Below are 15,776 nucleotides of genomic sequence, written 5' to 3'. Positions count from 1 at the left end.
TTCCCAAACCAGTATACATCAGCTTCAGCAGGCACACAGCTTGTTCCCTTCCTTCCTTCTGTAGCTGGATTGAGTGAAGAACATTTAATGCCTTTCTGCCAGCAGAAGGAATAAAAGCAGCGTGAATCTGGGGGGTGGATCAGGACAGCCTGCGAACACAAACATTCTCGAGGAGGAATGTAATATGGACAGCTCTTGTGCAATAACTTAAACAGTACAGATTACTACTTGGGGAAATAAAAGACAACATAACTTTGAAACTTGAAAAGCTCTTCCTTCGTTGTAATCAATTGCAATAATCCATGTCAGTGATTTAGATGAAGATCAACTTTACCTTTCTTTGCTGATGACACAAAACTAAGAGCAATAAAAAAACTTAAGTGCATTTGTGCACAACTAATGGATTGGATGTGGCATGTGCCAATGGAAGTCGGTATGTATAATGCAGCATATACTGGATGCCAAATTAATGGGATCATTTGGGCATTCTGGAACACTTGTGGCATCAAACTTAAGTCATTTAAGGAGCCTGGCAGGGGTTGATGATCTTCCATTTTCCAAACACTGAAGAAGCCTAGTAATACTATAGGCAAAAACATGACAATGAATTCCAGTCCCTCCATCCAGATGCTGTTTAGTGCAAAGCTGGAAGACAATAAAGCCAAGACAATGGTGTCCCTAATAAAAAGTACATAAAAGTATAGCTTCACCTGAGCAGGGAGGTGGAGGTTCAGAAAGACAGAAGACAGACCAGATACTGCTAATCGTGCAAGTGCAGTCTGCCCTTCCTGTGAAGCTTCGAGGACCTCTGCAGGGCCACGGGGCTCACACTGCTTGCCCATGGTGTCTGTTTCCTACCTGGATTAGCCCCCAAGGCAGCCAGTCATAGCACAGAGGGAGATGCCTCTCACTACCAATATGCAACACACTGAATTACTACTCAGCTACAGAGACTTGCTCAAGTAGCTCAGGAGTGACAGAGCTGCAAACAGAGCAATTTTCTCACACATCTGCATTTACTACAGCACACTGCTCCCAGACTCCAGCAAATGGGCCTAAACTAGGACAAAACAAACAGGTACAGCTTTGCAGACCTGGCTGGCATGGGGACAGAAGCAGCTGGGTCTGGTTCCATGGTCCTGCCACAGGATGGGGCAGGGCAGCAGTGAAGCACCCAGCAAACACCACGTGCTGGTAATAAGGAAGGTCCTGCTCCCACATGTGAAAGCATATGATGCTCCACACCATAAACTGAAGCAGAAACATTCAGTTGGATTCCCAGGAAGTAAAGAACTGTGGGCTCAGGTTAGAAAGTTCATTTAGGATCAACAAGGTACCCTTGATGTCTGTATAGGCCTTCAGGTGTTACTGGGAGTTCTGCTGCGGGAGGCCACTATCCAGAGATAGATTTTACTCCTTTTATTATGACTTTTTAATTGTGAAGGTATTTTAAAGAATAGTCTAAGGTCTGGATTTGTAAGGGTTGTTTAGAGCCTGCTCTGCTCAGCAGCTCAGCAAGCAGTGATTCACTGAACAGTGGTTCAGTGGAACACAACCTTGTGGCAGTACACTAGGCTCCAAACATCCAGTGCATAGTGCAGCAATAAACTGCTCCCTCAGAAGTACCAAAACATTTGTCTGTGCTGCCCAAAGAGTCTGAAAGCCACGACAAATATCTCTGCTCAACACTCCCCAGGATTTCCAGCTCTGGACACATCCTACAAAGAATTTGTGGAGACCTCTGAATGCACAATGAGGTCTTCAAGCAGCTAGCTCCTATTTTCCACAACAACCTGGAAAGCAAATTCTATCTCTAACCTTTGAACTAAATTAACAGAAGTAAAGTAACTAAATACCACTCCTACTCTAACCTTAACAGCAGATTTCTAGGAGACCTGAAATGCACAGAAATGCAGACAGACCCCCACAAAGAGGGGCAAAAGCACATAGGTGCCAAACTGCCACCAGCTGTACGACCACCTTGCCTATTAAAGCTAACTGGGTACTTCCAAGAGGCAAGCTCAGATCCTGAAACACAAATGGGTATGAAGTAAGAATACTTATTTCTCTGCTCTGAGTCAGGAAAAAGTTAAGAGTTTTATGGACTCTAGAGAGGGGGCAAGAGAAACACACAACATTGAAAAGAACTGCCCCACATAGCCTAAAGTAAGTGGTGTATATACCACCTCTCCCCAAAACACCCACCTGCACAGAAGACAAATACTCCTATCCACGTGGTCCAACTCCAACTTGCTCAGACAACACACAAGGAGGAATTCTACCAGCTGAGGAGGAGCAGCTATATGGGCAAGCGCTCACCTGGGTCAGCCACAGCCCTTAAATTAGTCCTCATCAGTGGATGGGGGTGATTGTGGTGCAGAAACACATGCTTTGAGAAAAATTCACAGGTGTGTAAGTGAGGTGTAAACCTCAGTATTGTTTGTATTAGATATAACTGAGCCAAATTATGAACTAGCTGAGCAAAACACTTCTGTAAACCAAGGTTTTGAATATTGTGTAGTTTGCATGTTTAACAGGGCTGAGCTTTCATCACCGAGTGGAGAAGGAGAGCTAATAACCCATTGATTTTAAGGCCCATTTAGGAAAATAATTGCCTATACAGATCTGATCACCGTGCATTACTTCGTAACATCTAATACCCAGAGCACAAAATAATGCTGAGAGATGCAAATTACAAAACTATTTTTATCCTGAGAGGGGCTGTGCCTGTGCATGAGAGTGTGGTATGGGGGCTGCTTTGGGCTTGGGCTTAAAGCAAAGTCAGGAGGGACTTGAGGAAATAGATGATGTTCCTCCATACAGCTCTTGTTACCCTGAGCTCTGCCTTGTGCATCCACCCCCTCAGCTTCTCAGCCCAATATGGGAAATCACACAATAAAGCAAAGCTCAGAAAGTCATCTGCCCAAAGTTAAGTCTCACTAGTAACTCAATAATCTTTAACTCCTAGTGCCTTTTCCCATCCTTGTTCAGCAAATATGAGCTTTCTTGAACTTAAAACTCCTGAACAGGAGGGAACGTGGGTACAGAGAATGGGCTTTCCAGAGTTCACACTTCATGGGGACAGCATTTCACATGCAGAGTTAAAACTGCTTCGGAAAGATCATCCAAATGCTAGGAATGATCAATTTCTTACAAACACCAAGCATCAGCATATTATAACTCAGCTTTATTGAATGTGCAGCGTCTTCAGCACTCTCTGACCACATCTCCATCACAAGCCTTACATTGCCTGTGCTCTGATGACTCCACCTGAACTAGCCATGCTGCAATATAGTTGCAGGTGCTCCTGCTGCCCTCACACTGCCTGCACACTGCCGGTCTTCAGAAATTGAGAAGATAAACTGCTGCCTAAATATGACAGCCTGACTCCAGTTGGCCACCACATAGCCCAAGTCAGTATATGGGCAGGATAATCAATAGCATTAGGATGACAGCCCTCTCCTGCATGGGACACCCACATCCCCCAGGATTTTACATTCTTTGGGACAGAGAGGCTCAAGCTGATAGAGTCTAAAGTCCATGCAAGCCCCCACGGGTGGCTTTGTCTGTTAAAGAACCTTCAGAGACACAGCAGAGATCATTGGACAGCCCTGTGACACCTGAATCAGACTGGCAGGGAGCACTGCTCTCACCCAGAGAGGGAAATACTGTGCATTTGTTCCCACTGGTGGTTATTTTTTAAGAATAAATTCTTGTAGTTCTGCAGGAGCTTCACGCCTATAAACGCTGGGATTACTGGACAAAGTGATTGGAGATAACCCTCACTTCTGTCCCCTGCAGCATGACCACTCATATCAGTGCCCCCGTACCGCCCATGCACCCTTCTCTTGCATGACGTGGATGCAGGAGGCAGCCCGAGCCCTCGTCCCCAGCACATCTCAAAGCTTCAAGACCAGCTCCTCCGAAACAAAGACACCAGCTACAACTCCAGCAAGCCCGAGCGCAGCTCCCGGTCAATAAAGCCTCACTAGTCAAATGACTGAAATGGAAGCTACTGGTTTCTGTAGCCCTTTGGGAAGTTGGTGGTCACCGAGGCTTGATCCCGCTGCCTGCGGCACATCCCACGGGCAGCAGTAGTGAGGACACCCCGAGCCTGGCCTGGCTGCCACCGCCGCGCTCAGACCATCGCGCTGCTTTAATGACAGGGCTGCAAGCACTGGGTGGCTCTGCGCTAGATCCTCGCCTGCCACAAAGCTGATTACTGCACTATGCAGCATCATTATGCTCTCTGCAAACACACAGCTTCTGGCTTACAGCAGTTTGGGGGAAAACTGCGGGGAAATCGGGAATGCGGAAGTTTATGGCCATGGGATGCTCTCACAGTTACAGAACAAGACTGTCTTGAAAAAAATGCTGTTTGTAGATGTTAGGGGGTACAGATAAACCATCGAATACACGTGTGGACGTGGGTACCCGTGTGTTCCAGCCCCCTTGCACGATTTATAGCTCGGCTTTCCTGTATTTTAACTGCCGGGCGGGTTCCTCCTGGCCTTTCTGCAGGCAGTACCTCGGGATTCTCCTCTCTGCTCTGCATACTGAGCTAATGCAGAGAGCCCCCCACCTCCAAGCCCCTGTGTCAGGGACCAGCAGGTGACAAACCTATGGCAGATCAGCCGGGTAGGACTCATAGCTCCGCGCCTCGCTCCCCGGTGCAGGAGGCCGGCCAATGCAGGGCCGGTGAACCGGCAGCAGATCGCCACGTACTGAAACGCGCTGGGAAAGCGAGTGAAACAAACGGGGAGAGCTTTTAGCTGATGAACAGCAAGAGCAGGGCTCTGTGGGGACAGTGGCAAGGCCCCGCACCGCCGGAGTGCGGTATTTCCCCAGACCCCGCAGTCAGGTATAATTTTTCCCCGTTTGGGCTGGTTGGTTTGTTGGTTTTGGGTTTTTTTTTTTTTGTTAGATTAGGTTTGGTTTGGTTTTTGGGGGGGGGTGTGGTTTTCTTCGTTTGTTTTTTTGGGGAAGATTTTGTTTGTTTGTTGGTGCGGTTTTTTCTCCCCTCTTCTCTGCCGGACACCTCCAGAGCAGGCTGCATGTTTCTGCTGGTGAATGGATCCAGTTGTACCATCACCTCCACAACCTTCCCGCAACAAACCAAAATCCGGCTACAGCCTCCGCCTGTGCCCTGGAACCAGGGAGAAAAGGACTGACTGGGGAAATGTTTTCTTAACCACTCTCCCTGCCTACCTCTAAAATGCCCTTTGCCGCGACAGGGCCGGGGGAACAGCGAGCCCAGAACCAGGAACGCCTTTAAACTCCTGCAGACTATCAGTGCCCGCCGTGGGCAAGGCAAAGCCCCTCTCGCTCTCGGCTGGACGGGATGCTGGGGGTCCTGTCTATAAGCTCTCCTGGAATGCCGCTGATTCGTAAAAATATGGGGGTTTGCGGCTGACCTCGTTGTCGGGGGACCCGTCACCTGCATCAGAAGAACTACAGGCATTTGTTCTTTAAAAAATACCCCTTTCCACCACCGCACGTTGTTCAGCGAGCTGGGTTAAGGGCAAGCTCCGGGGAACCGGCACCCGGCCGGGCACGGCTGCGGCCAACCGCCCATAGCAGAAGCAGGGAAAACGAAAAGCGGGAGGCCATTCAGTACCGCGCGGCTGCAGCGGAAAAATTACCGGGCTTTGCACCGGCCAGTCCCGGAAAGCAGCCGTCCCTGCACCCTGCCGCTTACTTGGTCCCTCCCAAGCGGCGATTCCGACGCTGTCCCAGACCCGGGGCTCTTCCGGCCTCTTGCCCCCGATCCCGAGCGAAGCGACCGGGAACACCATGTACAGCCTGCCCCAATGCGCTTGCTGGAGCCCCACTCCCAATCTATTCACCAGCCCTGGACCCACTCCCTTCCCCGTTCCGGTCCCTCCCGGCCCCGACAGGTTCCTTATCTCCGTCTCTGCTGAGGGACGGCGGATCCTGCCCGCTGCTGCCCGCCCTGAGCGCCCCGGGCCCAGGCTCCGGCTCGGCTCTTCCCCGGCACGGCGGCAGAGCAGGGAGCGGAGAAGCGTTTGTAAAGAAAACGTTTATTTACACGTCTCGGCAAGTACAAAGTATTATACATGGTCTGTGTCAACCCCAAATCTTCTTTATTATGAAACATAAGGCGCTTTCTCTAGAGTAGTTGGCGAAAGGAGAGGGTGCGGGTGCTCTTTCGGTGCGCTAAAGCTCGTCAGCTGGGAAGGTGAGAACAAAACCTAGTGAGTGGTGCCTGAAAGGAGCCCTTATTACCGCGGTGAATAAATTACAGCTGACATTAACTTCACCTGGGACAGATGGAAGCTACCGCTTTTCAGCTTAATAGGGTTTCCTAAGCTCATGAGTCAGCACCGGCTCCACTTAGTCCCCTCGGCTAAGTGATAAGGAGGGAGGTGGTGTTTTCGTTTTGTTTTTTTTTTTTGTTCAGACTATCTTCAGGACAGGAAACAAAAATAAAATAATAAATAGCCTTTTGTTCCAAAGCCAACACAAAATACCTATGTTCAGATTTCGATATAAATAATCGAGGTTTTATATAATTCCATATTAATAGTGCTCAAAATCTCGATGCATAAATAAATTAAATTATTAACACTTCTTACAAAAAGTGACATATTTCCCTTCCTAGTGGAACATCGACACGAATATACAAGCGGAGCGCGGGGCCCCACCACGGCAGCGCCCGGCGGCTCCGCTCCGCGCCGGCTTCGGGGAAGAACCGCGGCGGTCCCGGCCCCAGGCCCGGGCTCCGGCCCCAGAGGCACCGTCCGCCGCCCTCCGCGCCCGCCCCGTCTGCTGCGAGTCGCGGCCCCGGGGCTGGGGGGGAGCCGCCGGACAAGCTCCGCCGGCGAGTCCGCTGCGCTGCCCGTGCCGCCGGGCTCAGACGAGGGAGGTGACCGGGGGGATCTTGGCGCTTTCCTCCTCCCAGGGCTGCAGGTTCTGCAGCGCGAACAGCGACGAGTTGTGCAGGCACAGCGGGTCGGGCTGGATCGACTCGTTCAGCGACTTCTGGAAGGCGTCGTGCTGCAGCTGCAGCATCAGCCGGCTTGCCTGCTGCCGCTCGGCCTCCCGTTCCTCCGCCGTCTGCCGCCTGCCGGGGGACACGCTCAGCCCGCGCACCGGCACGCACCGGGATGCTCCGCGGGGACCGGGCACCTCCGGCCACGGGAGCACGGCGCGGGGCTGCCGGCGCAGCTCCAGCGGGCGGCGGTGCCGCTTGTACCGGGGCCGGTCAGGCGAGCGGTAGCCACTCGGCCTGGAACTGAGATTTCCAGGCGGCGGGAAACGCCTGGAAAACCCCCCGCTTCCCAAAAATCCCCTTTCCCAATAGTGCCTCTTTTTCCCAATATCCCCCCATTGTTGTTATTTTAGACGATTTCCCTTTTCTTCCGAATAATCCCCCGTTTTTCCGAATAATCCCCCGTTTTTCTGAATGGGGACTATAAAAAAAAAAATAATAGAAATAAATAACAACGATATAATAATAAGAACAAAAATTGGCCCCCAGCCGTGTTGCTGCCGGCAAGCGGTGCGATCGCGGCTAGAGCCGGGGCTCCCCGGGGGGCGGCGGCGGGACGGGGCGGCCCCAGGGGCGCGGGACTCACCGCCACTTGGTGCGCCGGTTCTGGAACCAGGTCTTGACCTGGGCGTCCGTCATCTTGAGGGACTTGGCGAGGGCAGCGCGCTCGGCCGAGGCCAGGTACTTCTGCCGGTGGAAGCGCTTCTCCAGCTCGCAGATCTGCACCCGGGAGAAGGAGGTCCGCGGTTTCTTGCGCTTCGGCGGAGTCCGGTTCTGGTAGGGGTGCCCGATCCGCCGTGTCACCGTGAAGGGCGTCAGCGCCGCCGCCGCTGCCCGGGTGGGAAGCAGAGGGGTCAGCCCCGCGCCCCCCACGGTGCCGGCCGCGCCCCCCCCCCAAACCCCGTCCCGGGGCAGCGGCTCTGCCTGACGGCCGCCCGCTATCCCTCGATGGGACGATGTCTCCTCGAGGTCCCCCTTCCACGTTTCGTCGAAGGTACGCAGAAGACGAGCGGGACGCTGCCGCCACCCCAGGGTCCCCGCCGCCAGCCCCGGGGCTGCCGCGCTATCCGCGCCGGGAGGAGCGCGTTTCTTTGGAATCGCTGCGGGAGCGGGGAGGGAACCGTCCAGCGGGCCGCCTCCGCTTTCATCCCTGTGATTATTGCTATAATTATTTCGTTTCCTATTTTTTATTCGCTTTTTCGTTCGTTGTCGGCCAGGGATTCGTCCCCTGCCCCGCCGCACCCCGGTGCCTTACCTGTGAACCGGTCCTTGACGAAGCGCCGGCTGCTCTCCATCCAGGGGAAGTTGAGGCTGCCCAGACTGGGCACGGTGGGCATGGCCGGGATGGCGCTGGAGATGGGCGGCGGCACTGCCCCAGGGATAGGCCTGTGCGCCGGCACCCGGATCACGCCTGCCGGGGCCAGGCTGAGGTTGACACTGTAAGATCCAGAGTCCTCGAAGGGCGCGGCGATGGCCGGGAAAGGGGCCGGCAGGGCCGGGTAGGGCGCGCCGCCGCGGCCACCGGGGCCGCCCAGGAAGGTCGCGCCGTCGGGGCCCCGGGGGGGCGGTGGGGCAGCGCTGTCCTGCTCGGGGCTGTTGAGAATCTGGTCGATGCCGAAGCTGATGGGCTCGTGCTGATGTTGGCCCTGAGCGCCCGCCGGCGGGTCCATCCTCGGCGGGTCCATGCTCCGCCGCCGCTCCGCGTCTGCTATAAAGCCGCCGACGCCGCTCCGCCGCGTTCCGCGGCCCGGCCGGCCCCGCCGCGCGCCGCGCCGAAACTTTGCCGAGCGCGCGCCGCCCCGACAGCCGCCCCGTCATCTCCTCGGGGCCGCAGCGCGCCCCGCGCCGCGTGCGCCCCCGCCGCCGCCATTGGCCGCCGCCGCCCAGCCTCTGCTCTCCCATTGGTTCCCGCCGCTCGGCACCGGCCTCGCGCCCGGGCGCGGGGGCCCCGCCGCCGCCGCCGCGGTGACATCACTGGGGCGCAGGAACAATGGGGCCGCGCGGCGGGCGGGGGCGGGGCGGCGGGGATCGCCGTCGGGGCCGCGGGGTCGGGCTGGCCCGTTACGTCGGGGCACCGGTCTGTCGCCTGGCCAGCGACCCGAGGGCCCGGCGCCTCCACCACCTCCCGGCCCATGCCCTTCCATCGGCGCAAGACCCCCGACGGTGCGGCAGCCCTGCACAGCGAGGCTCGGTCTCTGTACCCCTCCGTGGCTGCCCGTCCGCTGAACGGCTAGGCCAGCCACCCGCCCCGAAGGCAGCGCGGAGCGGCGGCCCGAAGGGTTGCCCGGACCCAGGCCGGGGGATTGCCGCGGCCCCGCGGGGCGAGATTCCGTTTGGGTTTTATTTGCGCCCGTGCAGCGGGAGCTCATCGCGGCCGCAGAGCGAGTTTGCAGACGCTCCCTGACGTCCAAATTGGACTAAAGGCGTTAACAATTAAATAAGGCTCAGCCGCATTTACTTAGTTTCCCGCTTATAAAGGGAAATGAAAACGGGGAATAGAATTTCCCTGTTAATAGAATGTAATGGCATTTGATCAGCACCTGGCAGGGCGATCCCGGGATGCCGGCGCGGTGACAGGAGGGACTTGATTAGTTTTTAAACCTTAGGATTCAATTACCGCAGCGCGCCCAATCGTTTCGGCGGCAGCGGACGCGGACAGACCTGCCGGGCCACGCTGCCCGCCGGTTTGTTCCCCGCCGCAGCTACCCCACGGGAAAAACAGCGAGGCCGGGTGGGACCTTTGCCACCTCGTCTGCGCTGCAGGGTACGGCTGGGCGCTGGCCCGGCGCTGCCGTATGAAGTTCCCCGCCGGCCTCGACGGAGGCACGTCCCTACCGGTTGCCGTCGCGGGGAAGCTTCCTCGGCTAGTGGCACGGAGAGACTCCCGCCCCACACAGCGGTCATTAACACGGCTATTAAACACACCACCCCTCGGTGCCACCTCCGGCCCCGGGCAATCTAATCGGATTGCACCCCCTCGGTGCGGCGGGTGGGAGCGGAGCCGCCATCAGCCGCCGGTCCCCCGGAGCGGAGCTAATCGGATTGACACGATCCCGCGGCAAGATGGTGCGGGGCCGGGTGGGGCCGGGCAGTGCCAGCGGCAACCGCCGCTGGTGCCCAGCCCTTGGGACACGGCTCTGTCCGGCCCGGCGGGGAGGGCAAGGAGGCGGCGGGGCGGGAGAAAAGGAGAGGAAAAAAGGGAAGGGGTTGGGGGGGGGGGAGGGGAAAAAAAAAAAAAAAAAAAAGGCAACCGGGGGAGGCTAAATAAATAAATAAAGTGACACCCAGTCCTGAATCAGGGCAGGCTTTGTTAGAGAAAATTGCGGCTTGATCTGCATAATGGGAACTCGGGCTGCCCAAGGCGATCTTTTTATTGCGTGTGTGTCTGCTGTTATCAATTTTGTGAACGATTTCACAGGGAGCCTGGCAGACTTGAGCTGGAATAATATGCAAAGATGAGCTTTGAATAATGAATGATGTGCTTTTAAACCAATTCCAAAGTGTCTGTGATAGTACAATATGAAAAGGGGTGGTAAGTAATAGTATATTTAAAAGGCGCTAGTATGTTTTTATTACTATATTTAAAAAGATATCTATATTATTTTCGTGAAATGGATAATATATCACAGAGTCTTTGATAATCAGCTAAACAATACATTTTTCTTTGGGAAAACTCTCCTGGTTTTTACACAGTTAAATATCGAGTATCTGTGCACCGCTTTGTAACGCTCGGCTACCTTATTAAATATTAACTCTATTTTAATATTAGCTTTTAAATTTAATATGTTGACGTTCTGCAGTTTTACTTTAATTATGTTTTATAATTAATAACCCGGGACGTATGTTATCCTTAAATGCAGCTCTGCCGCCTTCTCTCCCTTGCCCCTCCGCGGCAGCGCAGCCCCGCGGCCCCGCTCCGCACCCAATATCCGCCCCGCGCTGTGCCGGCTGCCGCGTTTCGTTGTGGCCGGGCCGGGCCGGGCCGGGCCGGGCCCCGCTGCCGGGCTCCCTCTCTTAGGGGAGTTGTGGCCGGGCCGGGCCGGGCCCCGCTGCCGGGCTCCCTCTCTTAGTGCGCTCCCCGGGACACCCACTTGTCCGCCCGGCGAGTAGCGAGGGAACTGCGGCCCCGATGGCGCGGCCCGGGCCGGAGCTGGGTCCCTGCACCACGCTGCAACCTCAGCAGCGTCCAGGGGTGGGCAGGTGGTGCTGGGGTAACTGTCGTGTGGGGTTGAACTTGTCCCCCCAAACTTGGACTACTCTGTGCCATCGGGGAGCCAGACCCTACTCAGGGCTGGTTCTGCTCAGCAGGGACACAGTGAGACCCCCAGGTGGGCACAGGGCACCCCCAGTGTGTTCCCAGTGTCCCATGCCAAAGCATCTCTGACAAGGTGCAGCTGGGTGTAAAGAGCCCTATACTCATCTGGGCTCCCAGAGCCAGGTCCCAGGCATGGCATGGCATGGCCTTTGCATGGCACTGCACAGCCTTTGATAGCATTGCACAACACAACATGGTCTTTGCTTGGCAAGGTATGGTATGACATGGCACAGCCTTCACATGGCATGGCACAGCATGGCACAAAGCCAGGCTGCAAGTGCTAGGGCTGCCTCTAACCCAGGCACAGGGGGATGGGTGGGTGCAGTACCAGTGCAATGGTGCCCAGCTGGGCAGGGGTGCACACTGAGCACCCTGTGGCTGGGCAGACCCACAGCACCAAGCAGGGCAGCAGTGAGAGCAAGGTGGGCAGAGCAGATGTGGAGGGGAGAACTCCAGGAGGCCATGCAGAATAGCTGAGAGGTGAAGCATTGTCATTCCCTGTAAAATACAGACAGCATACGGCACCAGTGCTAACTGAGACGTGGCACCGGGTGCATGGTGCTGGCAGAAAGCAGCATGGCCACACTGCCATGGTGGGGCATGACCCCCTTGGCCCCAGTGGGGAGTGTAGCCAGGCTGCTCTGCCAGGCTAGGCTGGCATGCGGGTGGGGGTCCAGAGATTGCTGCACCCAGCCATCTGCAAAGCACAGAGGTACACAGTTAAGAGGGGAAACAAAGTAAGTGGTGCTATGTAAGAGGAGTGATCACTTCCCCGACACCACTGAGGAGATCCCCACCCAGTTTGTCACTGGGAGTCACTGGAGGCAGGGGCATAGCACCTGGCTCACCCAGTCCCATAAATCACAAGCTGCTCCCAGGCCTGGCTGCCATGGAAGAAACATGGAGTGGGATGTGCTACAGCTTACCAAGGGCACTGTTTTTGGTTATGGTGTGGCACTCCTCATCCCCAGGATTGTCTCTGGGCTCAGAGAGCCACAAAAGGAGGGTGTCCTTGCAGGACCTGCTTCCTTGTAGGACTCCCCATGTGCCCAGCAGTGGCTAATGCCACCACTCAGGTTTTCAAGTGCTTCCTGTAGGATGAGGTAATAAAAATACACAATGAAGTACGCACTGACCCAACACCAAATACTTCTGCCTTCCAAGAGTGACGTAGCTCCAGCACCCTTCTTCCATTGCAGCACTAGACATTTCTGTATCCACATTTGAGGACGTCTGCCAGCAGTGCCACCAGCTCTGCCACCACTACATACTCCTGCATGCCACAGGCATCAACATGTGCCACATCCATGCTCCTTGGGCTGTGCTTCAAGGGGAAAGAAGCAGGCCTGCAGCTCCATCAGCCACAGCCACTGGAAAGCAGTGTCAGGGATGGGCTCTCTCCTGGGCATGTCCCAGTGCCACAGAAAATGAAATCCCTGTCTGGATGTAGTCAGCAATGCCAAGACAATTTTTAGTGCCTGGAAGAGGTGAGGGCAGGTAGGTGGCCTGGTCTGGTGGGTCTTTCTTGCCAAGGGGTCCCTGGAGCTTTCCCAGCACCGAGCACACTACACCGGGGCAGGGACATGTGGTCCCTGTTAGGACCAGACTGAACACTGAGCAGGTGAGGACCAAACATAGAAGGAATCTTCCCCATAGTGGTCAAGTATCCCTCCTGCCCCAGCATCCTGCCACCTCCTTGGGGCCAACAACAGATGGCCCGACAGGGACCAAGAGCAGCCCATGGGTTGAAATCTGCCTTCACCCAGGGGGGGTGTCCCACGCCATTCCTGGCACAGCACAGAGCCCCCTAGGGATGGGATCAGCCCCGTGGGCCGGGGAGGATGCCCAGCCCTGACGGGCACAGGCAGTGTCTGCACAGCCTTGGTTAGATGTTCACTGTCAAAGCCCAGCCTGGGCCAAACCACCCATACGCCTTTTTTTTTTTCCCCTTTTTAAAATAAATATTTGTTTTTAAAACGACGCATTTTGTTTCTAACACGAGAGGGACAGGTCTGTGGGAATGAGTCCAAGAAGAAGCGCTGCGGAGCTCCTGTAGCCTTTCCAGAGCAACAGCAGCTCCTCACACGGGGCCGGTGGCTGCTGGAGCGCTTGCTGCGCAGCTCCGATCTCTACCCGGCACAGCTGCCCCCGCGCAGGGGCCGCAGCGGGATAGACTCTCTGGCCGGAACCCCGTGGGCACGGAAGGCGCTGCGGACACACCAGGTACTGCTGTTGGGGCTCCAGCAGCCGCTGTGAGGAGATTGCGGGGCTGCTAATACCCCGCCCTCTGTTCACCGCGGCTGCTCATGCACAGCCTGCGATGCTGCGACCGGCTGGAGAGAAGAGACCGCTTCAGAAGTGGGGAGTCCTTCCACCACGCAGCCATGCAGCCTGAAACTACTGCGTATATGGTGCAGCCATAGGGGTAGACGTGCAAGTGGGTCATGGTGATGCCCAGGAGGTGTCCCCACTGTCCCCAGGGCTGTGGTGCCTAGCAGTACCCGCAGACCTCCTCCTGGGAGATGGCAGTAACAAATTTGCCTGTGACGGTGCTGTGGAAATGCAGGCTGAGGGTCTTTAGTGAGCCCAAGGGGTTGGATCACACCCAAAACTGCTGAGCATCTGCTTCAGCCACTGCTTAACTGCTGTGCTGGGGCTTTAGTCCAGCCCAGGGCTGGCCCTCATACCACCTTGAGGAGCTCCACAGAGCATAACCCAGCCTGGTACATCTGTTCAGCTGCCTTTCTGCATTTCCAGTTCCTCTCACATCCCCCCTTCCCCAACACCCCATCTGTGCATGTTCTGGGCTGCACTCCCAGGCATGCCGTCCTGCATGGCCAGGAGTCCAAGAGCTCCAGTTTCTACAAAGGCTCCTTCCTTCAGGGCTTGGAACCAGCAATGGTCACAGTGACCCTTATCTGAGGTACTACCTAGCAGCTGGAGGCCAGGGCTTAGCGGAAGAGAAGTTTGACCAGTATCTGATCTACAGCTTGTGTCTTCAGCAGCACCTTTATGCTGTCACACTGCCAGAAACAAATCTTTTTTCTCTAAAGAGTGCTAAAGGCCATGTCAGCTCTTACCTATCAAACCCCTTGATTGTCCTCAGAGTCCCCTTTAACAGACGTGAATTCACAGGCTGAGAGCTGGTCTCTAACCCTGGCAGCTGGTGAGCTGCTGCAGAGCCCAGTCAGGGCTGCAGGAGGCACTGAGGGCTCATGCCACCCACTGAAGTCATCACTTGTTGCTTTGGGGTTTGTCTCTTCCCACAGAGTGATGGAACGGCAGAATCTCACTGCATGAGAAAGCAGCAGCAGATGCCGAGACGTTTCTGCTATAGCTCCTGGCTTTGGCAGCCAATCTTGGAGTGGGCAAGGGCAGTCCTGTTCTCCCCAGCCTTTTCTAGATGGATATTGCAGCACAAACCTGACAGATTCCTGAGTGTTTAGCACATCACTGATTTCATACCATTTGGTGGAAGTCAGCATGGCAGAGGACAGGAAGAAGTTGTTCTTCAGCCATAGTCCTGGAAGCGGCAGCCTTGTGGGGCTGGTGGGGCGATGCTGGTCTTTAGGCTGGAAGGGATGTGGGTGGTCCGTGTCCTGCTGTGGGAAGGGGTAGGAGGGGACAGTCAAAAGCCATTTCTGTGCAGAAAAGCAGCTTTTTGAGCTCTCTGCTGTGCCCAGTGGCACCCACCTGGGGAGACACACTGGGCAGGGAGGGGTTGAGGTGTGCAGGCAGGAGGGTAATATGGTCCTTACCCTTTTACCTTCTCCTGCAGGGTTCTTTGAGGCACAGTGGGTCCTCCTCACCAGGGCTGAGTCCCCCCGACGTGCTCAGTGAGGCTCAACAGGGCCCAGGACAAAGCAGTGCCCTTGCTGCCATGTCCCATGAAGGGCAGGAACCCTGGGGTGCCATGCCTGAGGCCATGCTCCTGCTGGCACTCAGCTCTTGGTGCTCAGCAGAGTGGATGCAGAGTTCCATCAGTTTATGGGGTTATACCAGCCACTCCTTTCCTGATGCCAGAGCTCTGCTGCTGCAGCATCTAAAGGTCATCCTCTCTGCTCCTTTTCAGGTCAGGGGGCTGCACCCCTCTGGCTCTGTCAGGGGAGAGCTGCACCTCATGGAGGCAGAAGGAAGGGGACAAGGAGCTGAGATCTGCCCTCATCAGCCCTTTCTCCATCAGCCAAAGGACATTCCCTGTACTCTCCCCAAAGGAGCTGGAGCGATCAGTCCTGTGAGTGAAGGCCGACCAGTTCAACATGATGAAGCCTCTGCATCCCAATGGGTGGAAACAGTGAAGCCCTCCTCACAGATCACACAGCTAAAGGTGGCTTAGAGCCTCCAACAGATGGACGTGCCTCAGTGGTTTCAATTCACATTTCAAGGCCCAGCTTCATGGCCTTGGCAGCTTTAGATTAAGAAGCGAGATTAAGAAGTGAGGTTAAGAAG

General features: G+C 55.7%; 1 protein-coding gene across 1 annotated transcript; it reads right to left on the bottom strand.

Moving 5' to 3' along the window:
- Positions 1 to 6,873: 6,873 nt before the first annotated feature.
- TLX3 (T cell leukemia homeobox 3) lies at positions 6,874 to 8,697 on the bottom strand. Its single transcript, XM_054168507.1, has 3 exons — positions 8,268 to 8,697; positions 7,599 to 7,842; positions 6,874 to 7,084 (listed from the first exon to the last, which is right to left on the bottom strand). Exons 1-3 carry the CDS (start codon positions 8,695 to 8,697, stop codon positions 6,874 to 6,876), a joined length of 885 nt encoding a protein of 294 aa, XP_054024482.1.
- Positions 8,698 to 15,776: the final 7,079 nt, after the last annotated feature.

Source organism: Dryobates pubescens, chromosome 16, assembly GCF_014839835.1.
Source record: "Dryobates pubescens isolate bDryPub1 chromosome 16, bDryPub1.pri, whole genome shotgun sequence".
In the NCBI taxonomy this organism is placed as follows: domain Eukaryota; kingdom Metazoa; phylum Chordata; class Aves; order Piciformes; family Picidae; genus Dryobates; species Dryobates pubescens.
This window is presented reverse-complemented; position numbering and strand designations above follow the sequence as displayed.